General features: G+C 44.4%; 2 protein-coding genes across 2 annotated transcripts; both read left to right on the top strand.

Moving 5' to 3' along the window:
- The first annotated feature begins 293 nt into the window (after positions 1 to 293).
- LOC101519952 (putative gustatory receptor clone PTE01) lies at positions 294 to 15203 on the top strand. The gene is made up of 3 exons (XM_004593403.4): positions 294 to 374; positions 8539 to 8558; positions 14267 to 15203. Exons 1-3 carry the CDS (start codon positions 294 to 296, stop codon positions 15201 to 15203), a joined length of 1038 nt encoding a protein of 345 aa, XP_004593460.4.
- Positions 15204 to 21054: 5851 nt separating this feature from the next.
- Positions 21055 to 26781, top strand: LOC101528085 (olfactory receptor 7E178-like). The gene is made up of 2 exons (XM_012929282.3): positions 21055 to 21071; positions 25857 to 26781. Exons 1-2 carry the CDS (start codon positions 21055 to 21057, stop codon positions 26779 to 26781), a joined length of 942 nt encoding a protein of 313 aa, XP_012784736.3.
- The last annotated feature ends 1094 nt before the right edge of the window (positions 26782 to 27875 follow it).

Raw genomic sequence — 27875 nt, 5'->3', positions numbered from 1 at the left:
GTCCAATAAGGAAAATTCTGGGCACCTCTCTAATGGGCTGCAACTCCCACTGGTGAGCATGAGAACCAGGAAGGGGGCGGGGGGCAGGAATGGCTAGTCAGGCAGTGGTACCTGCTAGCATGAGTATGGCTAATGGATCAGTTGGGTTGAGCTAGACTCCAATGTCCATTGGTGTGTATGAGAGTTCCCGATCAATGTGGGACAGATTGCACCAGTATGTTTCACATATAGGCATGCACAGGTTTCATGGCTTGGGATGGGTCTAGTGAGGGCTACTGGGGGTTGCTATGACTATGGTACAGTTGCTACTGGTGTACCTGAGGGTCGTGTGTATTGCGCAGGATTATGCTAGACTGCAGCATCCATTGTTTCACGTAACAGCGCTCCAAAGATAGGTGCTAGGAGATTCCTCCAGGTCTCCCGTGTGTGCAAGGACCCAATACTTGGACAACTTCCAGCTGCTTTCCCAGGCATGTTAGCAAGGAAATGGATCAGAAGGGAAGCCAGAACACAAACCGGTGGCTTGCGTATCTGGATTTTCAGAATGCGTCTCTCAGGGGTAGGCATTTAATGTTATGATTAAGATGTGGAGATTTTTGGGTTGGATTTCCAACTCTGCTTCTAATCTCACTGTTCTGCTAATGGACTGCCTGGGAGGCAACAGAAAATGACTACAGTATATGTTGCTGTAACAATATGGGGGGGATTTATGAGGGGAGGGGATTTGGGAAAAGTGGAAAGGAAATTCCAGAGCCTATGGAACTATATCAAAAAATAATAATAAATGATTAAAGCAATAGCAAGTAGAAAAGATAAGAAAAAGAGTACACATTAGTCAGGATCATCCTATGCAGGCTGGTGCTCTGTGGCATTGTGGGTAAATCCACCACCTGTGGCTCTGGTAACCCTCATGTCACAGCTTTGAGTTTCAGCTGGTCTACTGCAATTAAGTTCCAAGTTTTTTGCCCCTTGACCTACATGGAAGATTCAGAAAAAGCTCCTGCCTGGTGCAGCCATTTGGGGAGTGAACAGTGGATGTAAGACTTCTCTGTCTCTTTCTTTTTTTTTTAATTTTGAAACATATGTATTTATTGGGTGCCTTATAATGTTTCGATGCAAATATTATATGTAACCTCCAATTAAAATAAATAAATGTTGTTTCTCAAAATTTCATTTTTCTCTATGATAAAAACATGAAAAATCCTTTCTATTATCATTTTTTAAATTCATTAATTACATTGTATTATGTAACACAGTTTCATAGGTACTTGGATTCTCCCCACCCCTCCCCAAACCCTCCCACCATGGTGGATTCCTCCACCTTGTTGAATAACTACAGTTCAGGTTCAGTTGAGATTCCCCCATTGCAAGCATATACCAAACATAGAGTCCAGCATCTTATTGTCCAGTCAAGTTCAACGGCTTCTTAGGTATACCCTCTCTGGTCTGAAGACAGAGCCAGCAGAGTATCATCCCAGTCAATTAAAAGCTCCAACATACCATCAGCAAAAATTTACATCATGATGGAATTAATTGACATAGTAATGAGTAACCAATATGGTAAAAGTAAATGTGAGTTCCCAGCCACCTTCTGTGAGCACCTCATTGACATTTCAATGTTAGTTTATACACAACATATAACAAACCTAACATAACATGTTATACATAACATCATATCATCTTAAATTAAGGCAAACCTGTGGTATTTAACCTTTTGGGATTGGCTCATTTCCCTTAGCATTATGGTTTCCAGTTTGGCCCATTTGGCCACAAAGAACTGCATTTTGTTTTTTTTTTAATAGCTGAGTAGTATTCCATGGAGTAGATGAACCATAGCTTTGTTATCCAATCGTCTGCTGATGGGCATTTTGGCTGCTTCCATGTTTTTGCAATTACTGATTGTGCTGCTATGAGCATAGGAGTGCATATTGGTTTCTCATAAAACAAGTGTTCTGGATATATCCCTAGGAGTGCTATTGCTGGATCATATGGTATGTTGAATTTGAGTTGTTTGAATGTTCTCCATACTGATTTCCATAGAGGCTGTACCAGCCTGCAGCCCCACCAGCAGTGGAGTAGGGATCCCTTTTCCCCCACAACCTCACCAACAAGTGTTGTTGGTTCTTTTATTCATGTGGGCCAGTCTTACTGGCGTTAGGTGGTACCTCATTGATGTTTTAATTTGGATTTCCCTTATTGCCAGGGAACTTGAGCATTTTTTCATATGTTTATTTGCCATTTGGGTTTGTTCTTTCGTGAAGTGTTTGCCCATTTCCTATGCCCATTTCTTGAGTGCTTGTTTGTTTTGACATTTTGGTTGTTTTGTAGCTCTTTATATATTCTGGAGATTAGCCCTCTATCACCTATGTCGTGCGCGAAGATCTTCTCCCATTCTGTGGGTTGCTTTTTTACTTTGTTAATTGTTTCTCTAGCTGTACAGAAGCTTCTTAGTTTGATGAGGTCCCGATTGTTTATTCTAGTCTTGATTTCTACTGCTTTTGGAGTCTTTTTTAGGAAGTGAGGGCCTACCCCTACGTGTTGCAGTGTGTTTCCAACATTTTCTTCCAAAAGTTTGAAGGTTTCTGGATGTAGGTTTAGATCTGTTATCCATTTAGATCTGATCTTAGTGTATGGTGAGAGATGTGGATCTATCTTTTTGTTTCTGCAGGCTATTAGCCAGTTGTCCCAACAGCATTTGTTGAACAGACCTTCCCATTTGCCTGGATTATCGTTTGTCTTTTTGTCAAAGATTATTTGACTGTATTTGTGTGGGTTCCCTTCTGGTGTTTCTATTCTGCTCCATTGATCTTCTTCTCTATTTTTTTGCCAGCACCAGGCTGTTTTGATAACCACTGCCCTATAGTATGTCCAGAGGTCTGGGACTGTGATTCCCCCTGCTAACTTCCTGTTCTTGAGAATGGTTCTAGCTATTCGTGGTTTTTTGTGTTTCCAGATGAACCTTTGAATCATTGTTTCCAGATCTGTGAAGAATGTTTTGGGTAATTTGATTGGGATTGCCTTGAATGTATATATTGCTTTTGGCAGTATAGACATTTTAATGATATTGATTTTACCTATCCAGGAGCATGGGATGTTACTCCATCTTTCGAGGTCTTGTTCAATTTCTTTTTTAAGAAGTTTGTACTTTTCTTCAAATAAGTCTCCTACATTTTTGGTTAGGCTTATTCCCAGATACTTCATACTTTTCTCAGTTATTTTGAATGGTATCTTGCTGGTTAGGTCTTTTTCCATCTTTGGGCTATTTGCATACACTACAGCTGTTGATTTTTGTTCATTAATTTTGTACCCTGCCACTCCACCGAACTCTCGTATAAGATCTAGCAGTCTCTGTATTGAGTCTCTTGGGTCTTCTATGTAGAGAATCATGTCATCTGCGTATAGTGAAAGCTTGACTTCTTCGATTCCCATTTGGATTCCTTTGATTTCTTTTTCTCTGTCTCTTTCACGTGCCCCCCCTCACCTCTCTCTGCAACTTCATTTTGACTTTCCGATAAATAGAAACATATTTAAAATTAATACCCTGTATATAAGTGCTTTCACAGTGCTGCTTTCAACAGGAGGCATTTAACATCATGATTACCATGCCTCTTGGGATGTTTGACAAGTGTGTGCAGGTTTCAGTTCCAGCTCTGGCTGTAATACCCACTATAAGCTAATATACTCCTTGTAAAGCAGCAGAGGACAGCTGCAGTATTCGGGCCTCCTTCCTCTGTGTGGAAGATCCAGGTTCTGTTCTCAGTACTGGTTCTGGCTTTGCCATCATCTCTTGTTGAGGACTTTGGTGTGCAGACCAGCAGATGGCATTTGTGACATGAAACGATCTGAGAAGGCTGAAAATGTGTGAAAATCTTTGCTTAATGGAGTGCTAAGCCTGCGACTGGGAAAGGGATATAAAAAATATACATAATAAAAACTGAATTAGACAAAAAATAAGGGTGATAGTGGATGGGGCAGGGTCAGTGGGAAGCAATAATATACCTATAAATGTGTTTTGTGAAATTTGCTCTTTTTATATAAACAAGTTGTTAAAAAATGTTATTCCAGTCTGGTAAAATTTGTAACTATCCATTCCGAAACTCATGGAATTTGGAATGCTCAGGCCTGTCTTCCCAACAGTCCTGGTGTGAGAGCCCAGGCCATGCATGGGGATGGACCCTGATTTCCCAGTTTAGCCCCTTGCTATGGGAATCCATCCCAGTGAGTTTTGTTGGACCCCGAGGCAGAAAGAGGGTGAGTGGAAGCATTGCAGGTCAGCAGGTTAATGGAGGCCATTTGTTTCATGTGGGAAACCAAGAGATTGTAGAAACAATTCATTCTTTTCATGCTGGTTCATTGTAGAGCAAGTCAGGACATGAACATCACACTATATAATAGAAATAACTGAATAATTTTACATGCATGGAGCCTTTCAGAAACTGCATATTATGAAGCTTTCAATTTGTTTTATTTTCTACAAACTTTTAAAAATAATCTCTTATACTACTATTGTAGTATGGATGTCAAGTATAAAATAAAGAATAAACACATAAGTCAGGGTGACTCCAGATTGGGCCTTCCTGGAGGTACTTTGATCCCGCATACCCAATAGGGGCATTGGGCAACATCAAGGGGCCTGTGCAGGGTTCTCTTGCCTTTGCTCACCCAATGGTGGTGGCAGAGTTGACTCCAAATTGGGTGACCCAGAGCCAATAGTGCCAGATGAAGTCCTCGGGCCACCCAGCAGCAATATGGTCTAAGGATTTGGGTGTGTCAACTTACATGCCATATGGACCATGGCACAGAGGAAGCTGAGCAGGGACCTCAGGGTTCATGTACAGGTGAGGAATGACTCATGAGGGCCATGCATGGACAAGGCCACTGTGTTTTTAGATAAACAAGGGTGCTGAAACCCCGTGGCTTGGATGGGGTAAGAGGAAGGCTTTTAAAGGTCAGTCCAAAGCACCAGCACATGTGGGAGACCCAAGCTGGGGTAGTTAGCAGTAATAAGCACTTAAATACACTCACTTGCACACATTAAAGCTAGAGCTGGAGACCTACCTGGCAGGGCTAGATCACAGTACCCACCAGTGAGACTCTGAACAGGAGACAGGTAATGTTAGTCTGGGAAATGACACTAGCCAACACATGAGAGAACCAGGTCTGAGGGAAGGATATGTTGGGAGTGTGTATGGGCTTATCACAGTGCAACAGCAGTCTTTGCTGGCACATGAAAGATCTGTGGCTGGGAAGCCAAGGAGATGCCCCAGCTGGGATGGGGTGTGAACAGTGAATGTGCCAGCCAGAAAGGAGGCAGTGGATGCTACAGCGCCCATGGCTGTAGTCTCCCTCAGCATGGATGTGGACTGCCCATGGCTGTAGTCTCCCTCAGCATGGATGTGGACTGATTTTGTAGAGTGCCAGACTGGGTTGAATTCAAGCACCGACTGGTAATTATGAGTCTGGGTGGGGGTCAAATGGGCTTGTCTAGATCTTGGCTCCCACTGAATCATGAGAGAGCTCTGTTTGAGCATGGACCAAGTATGACTGGGCTGTAATACCCAACGCTAAGGATCAGCAAGGGTGTTGGCTGGTTGGGTAAGGATACTGTCCCTGCCACGACACCGGATGGACAAAGTCAACCTGTGCCAAGGACCCACTAGTGTTGGCAAGATCTGCCACTGTGAAGAGATCAGCTAGAGAAGCTTGAAAAACTCCTTTGTCAGTTTGCAGTCCCTGCAGGTGAGGGCAAGAAACAAGGCAAGAAGAAGCCTAGACCATGCCAGGTTATAATATATGCTGGCATACATGTGGGTCAGGTCATAGGGTGGGCCAACCCAGGCCAGTTCATAACATTCACTGGCAGATGTGAGAACCAGGATGGGGTATCCAACAGGCCTGGTTGGGCCACAATACCAACCAGACCACATTAGGGCCAGGACTGGGGGTTGGGTTGAACTGGACTAGGCTGTAGCACTCACCAGCAGGAACCGTCATTGAGGGGAGACTGGACAGAGCCAGGTGAAGCATCTTCTGGTGGATGCTGAGGAGAGGCAAGTCACGCCAATCTGAGTTTGATCAGTACTGGGTCCATGGGCCCTAGTGGTAGGGACGTCTGATGGGACCCAGATGGCCTGGTCCATGTCCTTAAGCCCACCTACATGGAGGATGTTGGGGCTTTGAGCCAAAGGGGTGGAGATTCGGCATTGCCAGGCTTGGGTCCTCAGGCCTGGCTATGTGGTGGGTGCTGGATCTGTGAGCTCCAGGGGGTGGGGGATCTGATGAGATTTAGGTTGCCTAGCCTGGGTTGTTAGGCCTTCCTGCATGGTGGGTGCCAGATCTGTGAGTGCTGGGGATGGGGAGGGTTGGCATGGCATGGTGGCCTTGATCCTTGAACCCACCTATGTGATGAGTGCTAGGGCTCTGAGTCCTGTGGATGGGGAGGGTATATCCAGTGATCTCCAGGTTGCCTGGCCTTGGTCCTTGATCCTGCCTGTTCATTGAGTGCTAGGTCCCTGAGTCCTGTTTGCAGGGGAGGGTATGTATATCCAGTGAGTTCCAGGTTGCCCGATCCTGGTCCTTGAGACTGCCTGTGCAGTAGATACTGGGTTCATAACCCTGGGTGATGGGGTTCCTCCAGTGCCCAGGTCACCTGGCCCAGGTGCTTGAGCCCTCCTGTGAGGTAGGTGCTTGGTCTAGCAGCCCTGGGTGTGCGGTGTTCAGAGAGGCCCATGTCTCTTGACCTGGGTCTTTGGACCTGTATATTAAAGTTTAATCTCATCAGTGGAGGATATGGCAGTCCACTGGAGCCTACAGAGGATATCTGGTGCCATAGCAGAAGGACAGCAGAGCAAAATGGACAACTGTCCCAGCCAAATGATGATGCAAGAATCTGGGTGAATGGAGATCCTAAGATCAATTACGTCAGCCAACGGACATAGAAAGAGTTCCCTCATCCTTCTAACGGCTATCAAAAACATTTGGGCAGAAATCTTGGACTGTGTGACACATTGGAACACTGGATTGGTGCTGAGTGGGTGGTCCCCAGCCCCGGGTATTGGGGCAGTTGGAGGTTGGACATGGCTTCACCCCTTATCTCCTCCCTTCTCCCAGATAATAGGAAGAAGCAATGGAAAAAATGATCACATCCATTTTCTCCTAATCCTCAATCCACAACCCCAATCAACAATGTAACCAACATTTTTTAAAAAGAAGGAAGTGCCAATAATTTTAATGTTACTGTACTTTGTTAAGAGACAAAATGTATAAGTGAATATTCACTCAAATCAGTAAAATGCCACAAGTGCTTTTGAAAAGAAATAGAAAGCTGTGTTTAGAGACTAATGAGATGAGAAAAACTGAAAGTGATACTGGATATTTTGGATCAGAAATCTAACCTCTTGATTTTATGATGATTCCAAATTGAAATTGAAATCCAAAGTTTGAGTTTTAAGCCAAGATGCTGTGTTTGCAAGTCAGCAGCAAAGGAGCACAAGTGAGATGCCTTGTGTCTAGAACCCACGGACACTTCCCCATTCACTCCTTTGTCACTATCAGCCAGTCCTCAGAGACTGGGACACTCTGGACCTACTGGCTAATGAGGAGCTCTGGGTACTGAGCCCCTAGGGTCTTCCAAGTGTAAATAATGAGCCAGCACCTTCAGACCTTGACTTTGCTGGTGGAAATCTGGCAGCTCTGTGCTAAGATAAATACCCCTTTGTGCACCTGCTGGTCAGTAGATCTCCTCTGCAGTCCAGAAAGTTGGAAGACATCACTGGGATGTCAGGAGCATCTTTACTTATCATCAAGAAGAAAATGACAGTTGTGAGGTACAAAGGGAGAGGGAATGTTTTAGCTGATGAAGTTGTGAAATTTCATGACCTTGGGTCTCATCACTGTCTCAGTGATGTCACTCTGTCTTGTTCTTTCCTTGACATCAAAATCTTCCCACTGACGCCTCTCTCAGGACAGTGGCAACTGAGCCTGTGTGAACTTCCTTCACATTCCCAAACATAATCATGATGGTGGTGACGAGGGTGCCAGGAACTCTAGCACCATAAACATTCGCAAGCAGTCTCTAAACTGCTTCATCCTTCTACTGAATACTTCCAAGAGCATTCTTGTATGAGGTAGTCGGGTGGAAGACGAGTTGGACTGCAGACACTGTTGAAGCATGGTCACCTGCCCCTCACCTACACCTACACCTGACCCTGAGCAATCATTTCTCATTCCTTTCCTCTAGGGAGAGACATTCTGCTCACTGTGCCCTCTATTTGGTTTCTCTGTAGACCACAGTGGGCGCCAGTCAAAGTTTAAAGCAGATCTCACCAAAAAAGCTGGCACAGGGTCACACAGAGTCTAGTTCTGTCTTAATCTCATCCTGAGACTTCACCTCAGCTTTCAACTTTTTGTAAGATTTATTTATTTTTATTGGAAAGTCAGATATACAGAGAGGAGGAGGGATAGAGAAGAAGATCCTCAGCCTCATGATTCACTCCCCAAGTGACTGCAATGGCCAGAGCTGAGCCGATGTGAAGCCAGGAGCGCGGAGCCTCTTCCAGGTCTCCCACGCAGGTGCAGGGTCCCAAGGCTTTGGGCCGTCTTCCACTGCTTTCCCAGGCCACAAGCAGGGAGCTGGATGGGAGGTGTGGCTGCCCGGATTAGAACCAGGTCTATATGGGATCCTGGTGCATGCAAAGTGAGGACCTTAGCCGCTAGGCTACTGCACTGGGCTCAGCCTTTAACTTCTTGCACACCTCTTGTAATCATTTCATGTGAAAAAGAAGCATGAATCCTAGCAGTTAGATTCCAATTCTGCTGCAGAAAATTCAGTGAGATTAACAACCAACCCAGATGAATTGATGCTGTGACCTATGGAGCTTTGCTGGAGACTTATGGATGATTTGGGGAGAGTGGAGACCTCTGATGTAACAGAGACAGAGACAATGTCATTTTGAACGAGGTCCGCTGCATGGGCCACACCCATTCAGTGCAGTGGATTCTTATGATCTGAGAGTATGCAGTCTCAGGTATGAATATCAATTATGCAGGACACATCAACTTCTGGTCATCAATGCACCTTTCTTAGAAAATTTTTGCTGGTAAAATCAAAAAGTGATATAATAAAATTGAGATTTTCTTCTTTATATTTCAACCGAATCTTCACACAATTCATTGATAGGCAACTTTCTAACACTGCTTTCTGGTTGCTCTAATGGCACTTGTTGTCCCTGCCACTGTATGAGAAAACTTCAAAATGTTCGTGGAAAACAGAAGGAGCATTTTGAGTTAATTCTAATGCAAACATTTTTTTTTTAAATCCAAGTACAGTTTTTTCATTCTATATATTTTCCACTTAAGAAAATTTTATACCAAACTATTTTTGGTATTAAATAAACTTACACCTTCATTTCTTCCAGAACCATTTTTAGAGTAAAATTGTTTCCTCATAAATGTGTATTTCAAGGAAGAACGACCTCCTCTGCAGAGCTCCTGAACTGCGTGTGTTTCTTACACAGAGGAGGCATCTAAGGACTCTGTGTCACACACTGAACAGAGCCGTTATTTGCTCATGGTAACTGGCCATGTCCACTGTGGCTCAGTCCTTGATTCTTTTCAGGAACTTTGCCTGGAATCAGAGATGCATGGGAATATGGGACTAGCATGGGCTGGGGTCTCTGAGAAGGACTTAGGGTCCTGTAACTTCACTGTATGGAGAAGTCTACAGCATGTGACTCCTTTCTGATGAGGATTGAGAAATGATGGCAGAGATATTCACAGAGACAGAAGAGGCAGATGACTCCCCTGCAGTTATAGAGTTGGGCATCATCGTGACTTCCAATCCCCTTTGACAGCAGCTTTCATGAGAAACATGCTCCATGACAAAAATCTATGTTTTTAAAAACTCAGAGCAACAAGATGTTCAAGTTCTAATTTTCCCTGGATGCTAAGCCTGTCACAGATAGGGACTGTTAGTCCTTCTATCCAGAACATAATGCAATCACATAGAGGTAGGAATTTACATGTATGTATGTATGTATGTATGTATGCATGCATGTATGTATTCTCAGTAAATGATCCAGAAGTAGAATGTTGATCTGACATCCTTCTTACCACAGTGGCTCCTCCAGGAAGCTAAATGAAATTAACAGTCCCCTCACAACACAAGATTGCCTAGTGAGTTTTCATGATAGGATGGCTACCAGTTACTATGCTATGAGATATTTGATAGTCTAGCAAATAAAATAAAATCATAGAGCAAATAGTGATTGCTTCTTGCTCAGGACAGCAAAGACGGCTAGTAAATAGTAAGACTGTGTGTCAACTACTTTTGCCACTAAAAACAATTTGATTAATGTATCTTTGAGAAATCTTTATTTCTGAGACATGGAGAGAGGAACAGTAAATTTTTTTTAAGATTTATTTTTATTACAAAGTCAGATATACAGAGAGGAGACACAGAGAGGAAGATCTTCCGTCCGATGATTCACTCCGCAAGTGAGCCGCAATGGGCCGGTGCTGCGCCGATCCGATGCCGGGAACCAGGAACCTCTTCCACGTCTCCCACAAGGGTGCAGGGTCCCAATGCATTGGGCCATCCTTGACTGCTTTCCCAGGCCACAAGCAGGGAGCTGGATGGGAAGTGGAGCTGCCGGGATTAGAACCGGCACCCATATGGGATCCCGGGGCGTTCAAGGCGTGGACTTTAGCCGCTAGGCCACGCCGCCAGGCCCGGAACAGTAATTTTGATCACAGTAATAGACAAGTCCAATGAGGGTCTCTCAGTTGATGATGGGACTGTTGAAGCACCTAAAGGTAAAGTGTACACTGAGAGAAAGACTTCAAAGGTCAACGCACACTCATGGGGTGAGCAGCAGTAAGTGTAGCGCACCCTGTAAAAGCACTTAGAACTCATTTTGTGCAACTTGTAAAGAAAATTATTTAGTGCTCTTACATCAATACTGACACAAGGGGTGTATAGTGTGATGCCGTGGGTTCAACCTTAGTTTCAGAAGACAGCATCCCATGTCACATTGTCGGATTCAAGTCTCAACTGCTCCATTTTTGATCCAATTCCTGTTCATATGCACTGGCGGAGACACCATGTTTTGGCTTTTGCTTTCAGTCTGCCACAGTCCCTTGGTTTGTGAACAGTGTAGGGAGTTAACCAGTGCAAAGAGGATGGCTCTTTCTCCTTAGCTGTGAAGAAAAAATGAGAAAGCAATGAATATAATAAAGCACCTTAATTGTCGACAAATGTCTTGTTAGAGTTACAAGTCAGTCTAGATTACCCTAAAATCTGCCAAGATCAGCAAAATTATACTTCAACACAACAAATGGCTTAATACTAAAATGAAATAGACACGAGACAGCTGAATGGTACCTTATAGCCATTTTAAGGTATATAGCAGTAGGTTCTGTATATAAAACTAAAACTGAAATGTCAATGGGCTAATCATAGGTTGTGGTTAAGAACTTGCTTTTTTTTGTTGTTGTTTGTAACACACTGGTTACTCACAACCATGTCAATTCCATAATGTTGCAAATTGCTGTTGATGTTATATTGGGACTCTTGGTTGAATGGGATGATATTCTGCCAGCTCTAACAACGGACCAGAAATGGTCTCCCCAAGAGACTGTTCAACCCATCTGGACAATAAATAGCTGGACTTTATACTTGGTATATGTTTACAAGGAAAGAATCTTGATTGAATTTGAACTGTAATACTGCATCAAGGTGGAGGAAGCCATCAGGGGGGAGGGGCGTGGGGGGGATTCCCAGAGCCTGTGAAACTGTAACATAATGCAAAATAATTAATAAAAAAAAAATCTACAGCTCCATCCTACAATAACTCCCTAAGGTCCATAAGCACTGTTTACTTACAGTTGAAGAAACTACTTGCTGTATTTATATTTCATATTTCATGTTTCTGAGATTCTTTGTTTTGCAATTTTTCTTTTACTCCATCATACTCTGAACTATTACTATGAAAAACTAGAGTTGCCTTTGGGCTGCCAAAGTTAGAGAACTGCAATCCATGGATCAGGAGGGATGACATGAAGCACAGAACATTTGGAATTCCATTCTGGATTTGGACCTTCTCTAATTTATGTATGTATAAGGGGGTTAATCATAAAAACTGTTTCTCCATAAAAGAAATGAAAAGATGAAATAGCTAAAAAAAAATTGGAAAATACAGCTCTTACAGCCCAGATAATATGTGAAGATCATGCAGAGCGCTTTAAAGTTTTCATTCATGATTAAAAATCCAGACATTTCTCAGGCCACTATTTCTAAGTAATTGAGTCACAGAATGCTGTAAGGTAACATTTGTGATCTGTGTTTTCATGTGGTTATCTGCAGCTAACGAAACCATATAGGACACAATTTGACAGGCTCTCAAGGAGAGATGTTATATATGAAATGATTTCTTTTTACGTCTTTTTATTAGTATCAGAACAGGTTTTCTGGATCCTATAAGAACATTTCAAGAACACAATTCCACTTACTTCACTCGCCTGCTTCCCCTGACGCACCCTGCCTCCCTTCAACAGTATGTGCAAGTTATGACTTTAATGTACTGTATTCCCAGGTTGCATTGGACACTAATCATAACATTTAACATGTAAGACTCAAGAACATGGCCACGTCACATTTCCACTTGGCACAAACATAGGCACAAAATGATCATTCTATCCTAAAATGACCATTTCTTTCCTGCACTTTTTTGCATGCTCTACATTAACTGCCACATGACAAATTAAAATGCCTCCTCCTACATGTTTTGTTTTCTAGCTCTGGTTTAGGATCCAACCTCCTGCCAGTGCAGACTGTGTAAGGCAGGGATGATGGCACACACGTTTTGTTCATGCTACCGATGTTGGAGACCTCAATTAAGTTCCAGCTACCAGCCTCTGTGTTGGTCATGACACCAACAACACAGGCATTTGGGAGGAAGGGCTTCTCCTCTTCCCTGACTCTCAAAGGAAAAGAGATAATACAGGGACTTTAGAAAACTGAGAATGACAAGATCCTAACAAAAACAAACAAAACAAACAAAACCCAAACCACAGTATTTTCCTATCCGAAAGAATCAGCTTTAGTGCTTCAATAACACAACCCTAGCTTTTGTAAGAGTCACAAAGAGTCTGAATCAAGCAAACCATTCTCATTGTTGAGAAAAAAAAATAAAAATAAATCATATTGTTCTCAATTACGTTGAAGTAAAATGTTGCTAACTTTAAAGACAGAAAGGTCACTTTCTACTGTTTTGTTGATAGAGTTGGGTGCATTTGAGTCTGTTTGATGTCATGTTAGGATTAATGTTTTTGGACATTTAATATTATTCAGATGAGTGTCACTAGAGCAGGGGTATATAGAAGGTTTATCGAAAGAGGTTGATGTTGTAGAAACCAGTTGTGTAAGAGAAGCAGGTGAATGGGTTTGCACTATTGAGACAGATGGCAGAAGTTATACGGTCACCAACCTTGGAACTGAGGTGGTGTTCTTGAAAATGTGGGAATAAACCGTATCTCCAGAAATCATGAATTTCAAAATAATATAGACCAAAAAGTCTTTTAATGAAATTTATCCTATCAACCCATGTGTTAGATCCATGATGTCCTAAGCTGAAATTATGTACAGTTTCCATGTGACTGTTAGTATGGTTCAGCTGGCTAACAGCACCCCAAGGTACTTCTAGGGCTAAGATGCAAGTTGGTAGATTGTGACACCTGAAGTGTTTTAAAATCCTTGGCTGTTGGGTGTTTTCTTTTTATTAATATTTTGCATTATGTGACAGTTTCATAGGCTCTGGGAATCCTCCCACCCCTCCCCCTCCCCTCCCCCCTGGTGGATTCCTCCACCTTGATGCAGCATTACAGTTCAAATTCAATCAAGATTCTTTCCTTGCAAACATATACCAAGCATGGAGTCCAGCTACTTATTGTCTAGATGGGTTGAACAGTTTCTTGGGGAGACCATTTCTGGTCCGAAGTCAGAGCTGGTATAATATCATCCCAGTCAATTAAGAGTCCCAATATAACATCAACAGCAATTTGCAATATTATGGAATTGACATGGTTTAATGAGAAATTGAAACCCCTGGCTTAGGCCATTGGGTGCTGTAGTTCCTGGAGTGTGGCAGGAGCTGCCGTTGCAAAGCTTGGATAACACAGGCTCATCCTACACTTTTGTCCAGTGTGATCTCTCGCTGTATGCCCATGTGCCTGCTTTCTCTGAAACTAACAATATTTCCTTTTACACAAGGCCCCCAGGCTATATTGAAAGCCAAAATGTCACACCTGTCTCAGAATTTCATCTCATCGGCTTCGCAGACAGCGCTGAACTCAGACGGTCCCTCCTCTTAGGGCTGTTCCTCTCCATGTACCTGGTCACGGTGCTCGGGAACCTGCTCATCATCCTGGCTGTCACCTCTGACTCCCACCTGCACACACCCATGTACTTCTTCCTCTGCAACCTGTCCTTGGCTGATGCAGGGCTCACCTCCACCACAGTTCCCAAGATGATTGTGGGCATCCTCACTCACAGCACAGTCATCTCCTATGCTGGCTGCCTGACTCAGATGTTTGTGTATCTCCTCTTTGCTTGTATGGATGATTTTCTTCTGACAGTGATGGCCTATGACCGGTTTGTCGCCATCTGTCACCCCCTGCATTACCAGGTCATCATGAACTCTCGTTGCTGTGGCATCCTCATTTTGGTGTCCTTTGTGGCCAGTCTTTTGGATTCCCTGCTCCATAATTTGATCGTCTTACAAAGCTCCTGCTTCAAGGGAGTGGAAATTGCTAATTTCTTCTGTGACCCATCTCAGCTTCTCAACCTTACTTGCTCTGACACCTTCAGCAGTGACATAGTCACATACATTGTAAGCATCATGTATGGCTTCCTCCCTATGTCAGGCATCCTCTTCTCTTACTATAAAATTGTGGCCTCCATTCTGAGAATCCCATCTCCAGGTGGCAGGTACAAAACATTCTCCACCTGTGGCTCTCACCTGACCGTCGTTTGCTTATTTTATGGGGCAGGTCTTGGTGTGTATCTCAGTTCTGCTTTCTCACTTTCTGCTGGAAAGGGTGCCTTGGCCTCAGTGGTGTACACCGTGGTCACCCCCATGCTCAATCCCTTTATCTACAGCCTCAGGAACAAGGAAATCCAGAGAGCTATGCACATGCTCTTCAAATGAATCAACTCATCCCAGTCCTTTTGCCACACATTTGGACTTGGTAGGGACAAGCAGCAGACCTAAACATTAGTTCTTCATAAATTAACCTCCTTAAGCTCTTCATATGTGATGCCCTTGGTTTCCCCATATTTGTGTCTGAAGATTGCTTCTTTTGGTTTGTTTTAACGTAGAGGATTATGTTTTTCTTTTTAAATATGTTTCCTCATCTGCTCTCCTGAGACTCGTTTACCTATAGTCTTCTCCGGGCTTTATTTCTCCAACAGGCATCCTGTTGGACAAGTGACCAACTTATTTTTTTAGATCTTTTACCACTCCATAATTCATATGTCTGTTCCACACACATTTTGAATCTATCCAACTTAAATTGTACATGCTTTTAGGGTGGAACCATAAAATTGTGCCTTTTTAAGGAACCACCACTGGTGATTTAATAAATCTCAGGCATGGGGCTCCTCCCAAAAGATTCTGGTTTCTTCAAAACTTTTTGAAGACTGAGATGAGCATTTTTCAGGAACTCTGAGGATTTGCTGGAAACTCCGACAGTTTTTCAGGAGCTTTACCTCATGTGATGAGTCACTTTTCCCACACTGCTGCCAGGACTCTTTTTTTTTTTTTTTTTCTCTGACTTGGAACAATCTGATTATCATTTGCTTTGGTGATTAACTTTTATTTGGATTTACTTTAATGGAAGTTTGTTGAGCTTTTTAGTATATATATCTGCTTCCTCATTCAAATTCTGAAGGTTTTGAATTTCACTTTGTGGCTTCCAGGTGGCTCTATGCCTGGCACCCACCCTCAGGCAGCAGGCTGCTGGAAGTTTCAACCCCCAGACCAAAGGTCGCCTCCTCTCCAATCTCCTCCACCATCAATGATGGCAGTGTGTGGGGCCCGGGCCCACCCAGCTGTCCAGACCTCCCCCTTCAGTGTGCTCACCATGAAGGGAGCAGCCTCTGGAACTCGGGCAGGCCCAGCGACAGCTCACCACATGTACACCATGGCTGGAATCAGGACTCTGAGCATTGAGATGCCCTGACCTGGCACCCACCAGCAGCCAGCAGGCTGCTGGAAGTTGCAACCCCCAAACCCCCAGACCCAAGGTCGCCAACTCCTCCAATCCCCTCCACTCCGTAATGATTGCTTCTCAATTTTCTGCTAATTTAAAACTATCCTGAAACAATATGTTAAACATAAATATATAAATGCTAGTGAATAAATTGTTTGAAAAGCCAAAAATTGGCTGACTCTGTATTTTACCTATATAGCTCGCTATTGAACACTCTATGAAAAGTTCTTATAATCTTTTTTGCCAAAAAATGTTTCTATTTATTGTTGATGCTATCCTTGTTTATTCTCCTTTTGTTGCTGCATTTTTCCTGATGACATAGTTAGATTGTGCCATCTTTAAGCTTATTGACCATCTTTTTCTTATAATTCTTTTTATTTTTGAGGACTTTTACATAATTGATTAGGGAGGTAAGGGTCAAGGGCTACAAGAAGTGGATGAGACATTTTTCCACATTTTCTTTTTTTCTTCCCTTGTATGTAGGGGAAGGGATAGAAAAGGAGAGAAGCCACACACAGTCTCCCAAATGCCTCTGTATCTATGTGGGGGACAGACACCAGAAACTACCCCAAGGTCTCCAATGTGGGGCACTCACTGAGGGTCCTGCTCAACAGGTTTTGATAGTTAAATAGTTTCGAATTACTGCCGATCTCACCACTCCAAGCATGATGAAATCTATTCAGAATCCACCAGCTGACATATTCCAACTTAGAGTCTCCTTTGGCCCAGATAGTTACCGCCAACACTCTGCTATGGCAGTTGATCAATTTCTTCTGTCCTCTGACCTCTGTTGTGGCACAATGTGTTCTCTGCAGACTACAATGAACTGCCATGTCCTCCATGCGCACCTGGATATGCTGTCCAGTGCTCCATGTAAGGCCCAGCAGGCCCAACTCTGACACATGCCTTCCATGGTCAGAGCATAGAAACGACTATTTCCTCCATGGCTGGGGTTCTGAGTGCAGCAATTCAGTTGGGGGAAACCCCATTGAAACTTCATCTGAGTTGATCCCAGAGTTGATTCTTGTGTGTGCTTGCCAAGAGAGGGTCCAGCACAGTCCATTGCCCCAATCAGCTTAAGTACATGCTGGTGGTTGCAATTGCTGGGTCAGTTCTGTCTCCATCCTGTGTTTCATACAAACCAATGGGTGTTGCAGCCCAGCCAGATCCTGCCCACCACACATTTGGCTCTCATGCAAACCAGTCAGAACAACCTGCATTAACCCACACCAGACATGCCTCCTGTCCTGGATCCCATGCTTGCCAGTTCATACAGCAGACTAGACCAGTCTGTCCCACAGCCCATTCAGTTCTCATACATGTCAATGGGCATTGAAGTCTAGTTCAGCCCAACCAGCCCCACTCTCCAGCCCACAAACATCTACCAGTGGGTGCCACACTCTCTGTCTACCCAGGCCTGCCCCAGTCTTGGTTCTCATGCTCACCAGTTGCAGTGGCAACCCAAGAGTGAGGTGCCCACTGTACCCCTCCTGGGCCCACCACCATTCCCGTATCTTGCACTCTCCAAGTGGTTCTGCAGTTTGACTTGAAAAAATTTGCCCCTCTTCAGGCTGGGGGCGTCTCAGGCCAGGGTGTCTCTTGTCTGGATCCCTGATGCGTGCACATGGTGAGCTGTCCCAGGGCCTGCCTGAGCTCTGGGGGCTGCTCCCTTTGAGGTGAGTACGCCAAGAGGGGGAGTCTCTGGGGCTGGGGTGGGCACTGGGCTCACCCACCACCATCATTGGGTGGGGGTTGGGATTGAGGAAGGGCACGACCTTGGGCCTGGGGGCTGGAACTTCCAGCAACCTGCCAGCCACCCGGCCAGGAGCTCTGGATTTTTGGTTATTTGAATAGCTGCTTAGGTAGCTTAAGGTTGAACCCACTGTGTTTCTGGGATGTGAATCAATCCTAAAGGCTCCCAATGACAGTAACTATTCCTTTGAAGAACTTGTAATCACTGAATAATGCTGAGCACCGAACAACAGTCTATGCAAAAGCTAAGACTCAGGGCTTGTCTAGCAGAATCATATCCTATTACCTGACATGATGATGGATCAGGACACGGGTCATATTAGGCAGGGCCATGATATTAACTAGCACTTGAGAACCATATCCGGGGATAGATTCTGTGAGGGGAGGGTGGGCCAAACCCTGTGATAATTCTAGCCCCACTGGTTAGCTCAAGAGTTGGGGTGATGATGGACTAAGCTAGGTGTGACCAAGGAGCCTGCCATCAATCACAGGTAAAGGAACCTGCAACAGTCTGGACTGGTCAAGGCAGCAGCACCCAAATGTGCATCCTGAATAGGGTGTGAGGTAGGCTGGGCTGCAATGTTCATCAGCTCATACAAGACCAAATGGAAGGCCAGACTGTGTGGGACACTGGCCTAAAACCCAATGGCATGTATGAGAACTCAGTCTGGGATTGAATCAAGTGGAGGAACTTGGGAAACTTACCTGGCGAGTCATAGCTCGGCAGGTTAACATGTGGTCCAGACCTGGGGGTCGGACAAGCTGGGCAAAATAGCTCCAAAAGCTGGCTAATGTGTCAATTGGTAATGGAATGCGGTGTACCGGGTAGGACTGAGCAAACCTTACCCCACAAGCGAAACTAGAAACCAGGATGCCGAATAGGTCATGCTGAGCTAGGCTCTCTCACCTACTGGTCTGCATGAGCCAGGGATGCTAAGCCACAATGTCTAAGGCAGAGGCCAGGACAGGTGAGGGGCTGAGCCAAGCTGAGACAGAGCAACTGCTGGCATGGGGATGATGTATGACTGGGAACAGGCCCGGTTGGCAGGTAAGGGGACACCCTAACTGGGTTGAGGTTCCCACCAAGCGGAGCATGGGCTGGAATAGCGGCTCTCTTATGATCAGGATACAGTTGTAGTCTCCCCTGGCACAAGTGTAGACTGGGACTGGACGCACCAAGCCGAGCCAGACTCCAACACTGGTGCTGTGGAGGACCAAGGTAGATGTGGGACGGACTAGGCTAGGTCTCGACCCCTACTGAGCTATGCGTGAGCCATATGTGGGTATGGACAAACTGTGGCTGGGCTGAAACATCCAACAGCAAGAACAAGTTTGGGTTAAAGGCCAGTCAGGAAAAGCCACTGTCCCTGCTAGAACAGGAGGTGAACTGAGTGGGGCAGGCTCACGGACCTACTGGTATGCGCAAAATCTGGCATTAGGAGAGGTTCTGATGGAGGAGCCTGGGCAACTCCTCTGGCAGGACACAGAGCTGGCACGTAAGCGCAAGAAGCATGATAGAAAACAGCCCAGAACAGGCCATGGAAAGTGTCCCACTGACACACATTTGGCATGGATTGGGGGCAGACCAGGCTGAATCAGTTCACGTTATCCACTGGCAAATCCGAACACCAGAACAGAGTGTGGGTTGAGCGAGGTTTGGTCGCGACAAAAACCAGTGCACATTATGAAATGCCAGGGTGAGGTTACCTGTACCAGATGTGACTACAGCTCCCAACAAGCACGCGTTTGAACCAGGAAGGGAAGGGGCAGAGCTGGCAGGGGGAATATTGGGGGTTCCCTTGCTGGACAGCTACTCCGACTGGAGAGCATGAGCTGGGACGGGGGCAGACCAGACTAAGCAGGGCCACAACACCTGTGCGCCTCATGTGGACTAGATGAGGGAAAAGCCAGGCTGGGCTGATTGATCCTACTGGTGCAAACAAAATTAGAGTGGGGGACGGTTGTTTGGGCTTAGCCACAGCATCAGCTGGCAGAAGCTGGCAATGGGGGCTAATTCTGCCAAGTCAAACCACAGATCCTCCTGGACAGTGCATAATCCAGGAGTGGGAGAGGACTGGAAGGGAAATTGTGGGCTCCTCCCTCATTGGTTACAACCCCCACGGGAGGACACAAAAACTAGGCCAAGGGCTGGTGTGGCTAGACAGAGGCACCCAACAATATCCATGAGGGCTGGATAGTTGAGCTGGTTAGATGGAACTAAGCTTTAATACCCATTGACATGTACGAGAGCCAAATGGGATTTGAGACAGACTGAGCTAGTCTGCTACACATACTGGCAAACCAGGGTGGGGTAGGCCAGGTGGGGATTATTGTGGGTCACTCCGACAAGGCTGCAGGCTGCAGATCCCACTGATTTATGCGAGGACTGAGTATTTGCTGGGCAGAACCAGGCTGGACTGCAACACCCATTGGTTCCAGTGGAAGTCGGGGCTGAAAACAGAACCAACCCAGCAATGGCAACCACCAGCTCATCGGGACAATGGGCTGTGCTGGGCCCTGTATTTGTTCGTACATACAAGAATCTGGACTGGGAACACCTCAGACAAAGTTTCTTTTGAGATCCCCCAATTGAAGTGCTGGACTTGGAACCCTAACCAAGAAAAAACAGAAGAAAGAACAAGTCAAACAGCCACCACAGGTATATGTTGGCAGCGAAATACTGGGCAAGCAGAGATTCTATGAAGGACTATGTCAATCAGTGGATTCTTCAGTGACCCAATCATGCTTGGAATGGCGAGATTGGCAGCGATTCACAACTGGTGAACTATCAAAACCACTTGAGCAAGACCCTCGGAGCATGCCCCACACCAGGGACCTGGGGTGGGTGGGAAACTGGGTGGGGCTTCTCCCTCAACATCCCCCTTTACCTCAGATACATGAAGGAAACAATATGGAAACAATAGTCTTGCCCATTTTCCTATAGCTCTTAATCCCTTTTACCCTAATTAACTATGAAAAGATTGCCAAAAATATAATAAAAAAAAAGGAAAAAAAGAATTTGCCCCTCATGCCAGTATGTGCCAGTTAAAACTGTGACAATGCCCAACCAAACCACACCCACTCTGAATTATGCAGACACCAGTAGGAACAGTTAATCCAGCCTGACTTTCCCCTGATCAAGCCTACATGAGGCCAACAAGTGTGGTAGCTCTGCTCAGCCTGGTCTGCATTCAACATGCACCAAATGTATGCCATTGGGTACCATTACCTGGCCTGGTCAGGGCTGCTCCCTATTGTGGTGCTTGCGCTCACCTGCAGGGATTATATCCCAAGAGAGGGGTTCCTGAAGCTCTTCCATCAGAACCTCTCCCAATGTCAGATCTCATACCCATTGGTGGGTCCATGGGCCAGTGCTACCTACTTAGTCTACCACCTGTCCTAGAGGGAAAATTAGCCTTTCCTGACTGGCCTTCACCCATTCTGGTTTTTACTATGGGGTGCTACAGCCCAGCCAAGCCTGGTCCACAGCTAAACACAGCTCACACATGGCTCAGCAGGGACATAGACCCAGCCCAGTCTATCCTACACCTACCTTGGTTCTTAGGAACACCAGTGGCTGGGAGATTCAGACACCTGCACCTCTGCCCAGACTTTAAGATGGTTTTTTTTAGTCTGATTTTTGAAAATAAAATATCTCTACATATCTAAACAGAGTTAGGCACTTTATTTCTGGTGATGAAATTCATTCCTTTAACTTTCCTTATTCCCAAACATCCATATAGTCCTTGTAGTCTCTGCTTAGGAATGAAAAAAAAAAAAAAACTTTCCATTTTCTGAGTAGATTTCACACAGGGAAAGACCCTCACCAAGGGGAAAACCCTCAACACAGATATACAAAGTTTGATCCACAGTGACTACAAGCAAACACATAGTAGCAAAGTGAATAACACAGAAAAAATGCGTAGATTTCTGGATGAACTATCAGAGTCAGGATGACAGAGGAACCCTAAATAGACCAAGAAATAAGACAGAAACTGAATCAGTAAGACACACACACCTAAAAATAAAACCCAGGAGTGAGTGGCTTCGCTGACATATTCCACCGGATTTTTAATGAACTTACTACCAATAATTTTTAAATTATCTTTTTTAAAAAGGAAAAGTACTGGATCCCCCAAAATTCCTTTTATGAGACCATGATCACCTTACTACCAAAAATCAGAGAAATGGACAGCAAAGAGAACCATCAATCAATACCCCTGAGGAACAAAGATGCAAAAATTCCCAACAACACCACCAAAATAGGAAGCAAGATTCCTACCGCACATCTTACACAAAAAGGAACTAAAAATTGATCATTTTGTGACGACACCATCAAATTACTAGCAGGAAACATCTAGAAGGAAAAAAAAAATACTAGAAGGCAAACAAGAAGGAAACATTAGGGATACTGTTGCCAAGACACAGGCAGCAGGCAAAACTTTTGAGAAGTTCCCAGAAGCAAAGAGAATTAAAGTTAATAACAAGAAGTACAGATGAGGTTTTCCTCTGGGAAGGTTCCAGATACACTTGGTCTCCATTCCTCTTCACCACTATCAGCCAGTCCTTAGAGACTGGGATACTCCAGACCTATGAGCTAATGAGGAGCTCTGAGCACTGAGCCCAAAATATCCTCCAAATGTAAATAATGAGCCAGCACCTTTGGACCTGGACTGGCATTCCGTTCTATGATAACTACCACAGTGAGCCCCTGCACGAGGAGGGCCTGGCCTGAATGTGTCTAATCTCAAGACCTGAGCCATGAATTGTGAGGCACCACTGCATGAGGGGAAGAAGTGGAGTAATGGAGTCCTCATCCTGGACCATGCCTCAGCTGAGACTCACTGCAGCCCGGTAGGTCCTGAGAGAGGCTGTTAGAGAGCTCTGGGGATGTCAGCAGCATTGTTTTCTCACAAGATGAAAATTTGTAGTTGTGTTACACAGAGGGAAAGCAACCAACACACAATGTCTTGGCTGTTTGTAGTTCTCCAAACAGGTCTGAATAATGTCAAAGTTTTTCTTTCCTCTCTCATCCACAAATCCTCCCATTGGGAGGAAGGCAGTAGCAAACTATGTCTGCAAACACAAGCTTGATCATGAAGATGAGCATGCCAGGAACCAAGACATCATGAAACATGGCTCTGTGATTTCAACAGTTTCCTCCATTGCTCTACATCATGTCAAGTTGTATTTGCACACTTCATCCTTTTCTAGAAGACAAGTTCAAAATTGGTGTTAGGTAGAAGGAGAGGCCAGTCTTGCCCTCCAGGAACCCAAGCAATTGTTTCAGACTTCTGTCTTTTCAGGAAGAGTATCCCTGTTCACTGTGCTCTTTCTGGTCCTTCATGGTGCTCCTCAGTGGGAGCAGGAAGTCAAAGATCACAGAACAAGCACAGGGTAGTTCAGGGATGATCTCCCTCTTGTGCTTTCTCAAAGGTTTCACTTCAGCCTTCTGTTTCCTACACTCCTGTAACCACCCCACTGAATCTCCTCTTGCTCCCACTCCCAAAATCTGACACCTGCGCTGGGGTGTCAGATTCCACTCTCACTGTAGGAGCTGGAAAGAGCTTGACAATGGATCCCAAATGTACCTGATGTTTTGATCTGCTGTCTGATAACTGGGAAAGAATGGACATCCTTAATGCAACAGACACAGGAAAATTATACTTTTTTGCATCCTGCCCACTGCACTGTTAATCTCTGTGCTGTGTTGGTGTGGAAGGTCTTCTTGGGATTCTTGACACTAGCCATTGTCATCCACGTTGACTCATTGATGAAATCACATGAAGTGGAGAATGAATTGAAAATGGCAGCTGCCTATGTGGTCTATAAATAATAACAAATGGATCCAAGGTGGACAACACACATTTTAGGCAATGTTATTATTAATTCTTTTTTTTACATCACACAACTGAAATAATCCCTGCCCAGATATTATACTTTCCTATTACTATAGCAGAATTTGGTGCTTTTGTTTTTACAAGAGAGGAATTCAAAGCTGACAGAGACGCAACCTAAAGGATGTGAGATTATTTTGGATTCAACTTTTTTTTATCAATCCATGCACAAACTTTTGATAAGATATCATTTGTATAATTACAAAATCATAGATCCCAATTATTTTTCTGGTGTTGAAATGACTTCATACTTAAAATTCAATTCATCCTAAAACCATGGAGAGTATAAATATACCCTTATAAACATCATCCTAAAACCATGGAGAGTATAAATATACCCTTATAAACATGCATATTCTGATTGTACGGATGCTGTGTTGCACAGAGAAGACATGACAAGTCTCTGTTCCATGTTGAACAAACATTTCTCAGGCTCAGAATAATAACTGACTGTGATGTATGTGACTGCAGCACACCTGGGGCTTTCCTAGTTTTACTTGCACCCTTCTCGGGAATGCACAACTCAAGACAATGTGGCAACATCACCTTGTGTCTCACGAAGGACACAGAAGTGTTAACATCTACAACAATGCTTTTGTTTCGGTCATTCAGAAACAATGGCAGGAACTGTTTTAAACATGGCCTAACCACAGAAGGAGTGTGCGGTGGGAATCATTTTGCCTGCGATGAGACATTGTAGTGTTAGGCATCACTGCAGCTTCCAGTACTTTGGATCATGGTGTTTTTTTCAATCGAATCGTGTGATTTCCATCAGGATGAAAATCTGTATTAAAAAAAAATAAAATAACAAAATGATAATATTAATAAAAATAACCGATGAGGCAAGATATTGAGGTTTCAGACATTCCCTGGATGTTTTACTGTTTTAGAAATGAGCATTACTCTGTTCATAGCCAGTGGAGAATACAAGCATGAACATAAAGAGGTGGAGAGAGTCATACACATTTGATTGAACAACTTTAATGAAAATTGGAAGTTCCTCAAAGACAAGGATAGTAGTTACATATTGAATGATTGTTAAAAGGCATACGTTAAGACACCCACCTCCCACACACAGGAGTGCCTCGATTCATATCTAGGTCTGGGTCTGACTCCAAGTTCCTGCTAATGCAGATGCTGGAAGGCCACAGGGATGACTCAGGTTCTTGGATTTCTGCAACATCTGTGGCATTCCTGGATGGCATGCCAAGTCCCAGTTCCATTTTGGTCCAACCACAGACAAGGCAGCTTTGGGGAAGTGTACCAGTAAGTGAGAGCATTTGAGTGAGAGCTTCCATATGCGTAACAGGAAAGTCAGAAAACAAAGAAGGATTAAGCTTTATTCATCACAATGGCCAAAATATTTCTTGATTGTGAGCTTGCAGCTTTCATTCTGTGTTTAGAAAATAGAATATTTTAGCAGAGAACTTATAAACAGCTCATGTAAAAGCCATGTGTGTGCTCTTAAAATCAAAGTAGATCCATCTGTTAATTAGAACACTTTATTTCATACAGAGAAAGGAGCTATCTATTCTTTCTTCTTTAAAGGGCTCTTTGCATTTGCCGAGGATGGTCTTGTTTGGTCTAATGCTCTTGGTATTCTGAGACTTCTTAGCAGAGTGTTTGCGTAGCATGTGTGACAAAGGAAGTGAAAACACAGCAACCATTCATGAGAATTCTACAAAGATAGAGGTTGTTACCACTGAGGGAAATGGCAGATACAGTTGTGGCCCCAAATGGTTAACACGAGATGGGTCTTCAGATTATCCCATACAACAAAACGGATGGACTTCAAACCAGATTACACTAAAACAAACACATTTTTAATCCCATATTCCATAATGCTTTGGAAGAACACTTCTATTGCAACCATGACTGTTTCATTAAAAATGTATACAGTTCTATTTTCTCTTCCAGAAGGAGTCCAAGTGGTTCTAAAAGCCAAAATCTCACACATGTTGTCTCAGAATTCCATCTATTGGGCTTCTCCGAGGATCCAGAGATGCAGCCCCTCCTCCTGGGACTGTTCCTCTCCATGTACCTGGTTACAGTGCTCGGGAACCTACTCATCATCCTGGCTGTCACCTCAGACTCTCACCTGCACACCCCCATGTACTTCTTCCTCTGCAACCTGTCCTTGGCTGACGTGGGGTTCACTTCCACCACAGTTCCCAAGATGATTGTGGGCATCATCACCCACAGCACAGTCATCTCCTATGCTGGCTGCCTGACTCAGATGTCGTTCTTCATCATTTTTGGCATCATGGATGACTTCCTTCTGACAGTGATGGCCTATGATCGGTATGTTGCCATCTGTCACCCCCTGCATTATCAGGTCATCATGAACCCCCGCTGCTGTGGCCTCCTCATTTTGGTGTGCTTTGTGGTGAGCCTTTCGAATTTCCTGCTGCACAATGTGATAGTATTACCGGTTGCATGCTTCAAGGGAGTGGAAGTTTCCAATTTCTTCTGTGACCCTTCACAACTTCTAAACATTATTTGTTCTGACATAGTCACCCATGACATGGTCATGTACAGTGTCTGTATCCTATATGGCCTCATCCCTATGTCAGGAATCCTCTTCTCATACTATAAAATATTTTCCTCCATTCTGAGGGCCTCATCTCCAGGTGGCAGGTACAAAGCCTTCTCTACCTGTGGCTCTCACCTGACAGTGGTTTGCTTATTTTATGGAACAGCCCTTGGTGTGTATCTCAGTTCATCCTTCTCACTTTCTCCCAGGAGGTGTGCAGTGGCCTCAGTGGTGTACACTGTGGTCACCCCCATGCTTAATCCCTTTATCTACAGCCTGAGGAACAGGGACATGAAGAAGGCCATGAGGAGGCTCCTCACCAAGGAAGTCTAACCTCAGTCCTTCTGTCTTCCTCTTGGGTTGTAGAAGGATTAAGGATTTGGGTCTAAAAAAACCTTACCTCTCTGATCACATCATACATGAAGCCATCATGGCTTTGTTTTCTGCACATTTTTTTAAAGATTTTTTTTTTATTTTTATTGGAAAATCAAATATATAGAGAAGAGGAGAAACAGAGGAACAGATCTTCCACCTGATGATTCGCTCCCCACGCAGCCACAATGGCTGGAGCTGTTCTGATCCAAAGCCAGGAGCCAGGAGCTTCTTCCAGGTCTCCAATGTGGGTGCAGGGTCCAAATGCTTTGGGACATCCTCCACTGCTTTCCCAGGCTGCAAGCAGAGAGCTGGATGGGAAGGGAGGATTAGAACCAGCGCCTATATGGGATCTCGGCACGTCAAAGGTGAGGACTTTACCTGCTAGACTATGGCACCAGGCCCTGTTCTCTGCACATTTTATGTTTAAATGTTGCCTCATTGGTCATTTTTCTTCAATGGATACTCTTAAATACCTTTTGTATTGCATAGCCACTGTGTGCCTGAATCCTGTCATAACTATGGAGCCTTCTGTGCTTTGTGATGGATGATCCACCCATCACAGACAGATGATCAGCTTCTGGTTTTCATCCTGAAGGTCCCCATGCTTTGTTTGATTTCTTTGTACCTCATGCGCATTGGTGTTGGTCTCACTTACTGTGAGAGTTTTCTAGGAGGATGCACATCCCTGCTCTTATGTGGGAACAACTGAGGAGCTTGCAAAGCTGCATCCTGGCTCTCACCACCAGAGATTCGGATCTTGCACTTGTGTGAAGATTGAGAGATGGGTTTATAGGGTGTCTCAGTGAATGCCGAGAACTCGGTTGCCCACCTTTTGTTTTCGAGGGGGGATGATTTCCAGTACTGAGGCATCACTTTTCCCTTGCAGCTTTTGGGGTTCTCTCACTGTGACTATGCACAGCTTGATTATCCCGTATCTTGGGGCTTCTCACTAGATGTATTACAATTATTGCTCGGGGAGCTCCTTGAAAGTACATGTCCACACCTTCTTCTAATTGCTGAAGTTTCCCATTGTTATCATTCTTTCTTTTTTT

Source organism: Ochotona princeps, chromosome 27 (genome assembly GCF_030435755.1).
Source record: "Ochotona princeps isolate mOchPri1 chromosome 27, mOchPri1.hap1, whole genome shotgun sequence".
NCBI classification, from domain to species: Eukaryota; Metazoa; Chordata; class Mammalia; order Lagomorpha; family Ochotonidae; genus Ochotona; species Ochotona princeps.
This window is presented reverse-complemented; position numbering and strand designations above follow the sequence as displayed.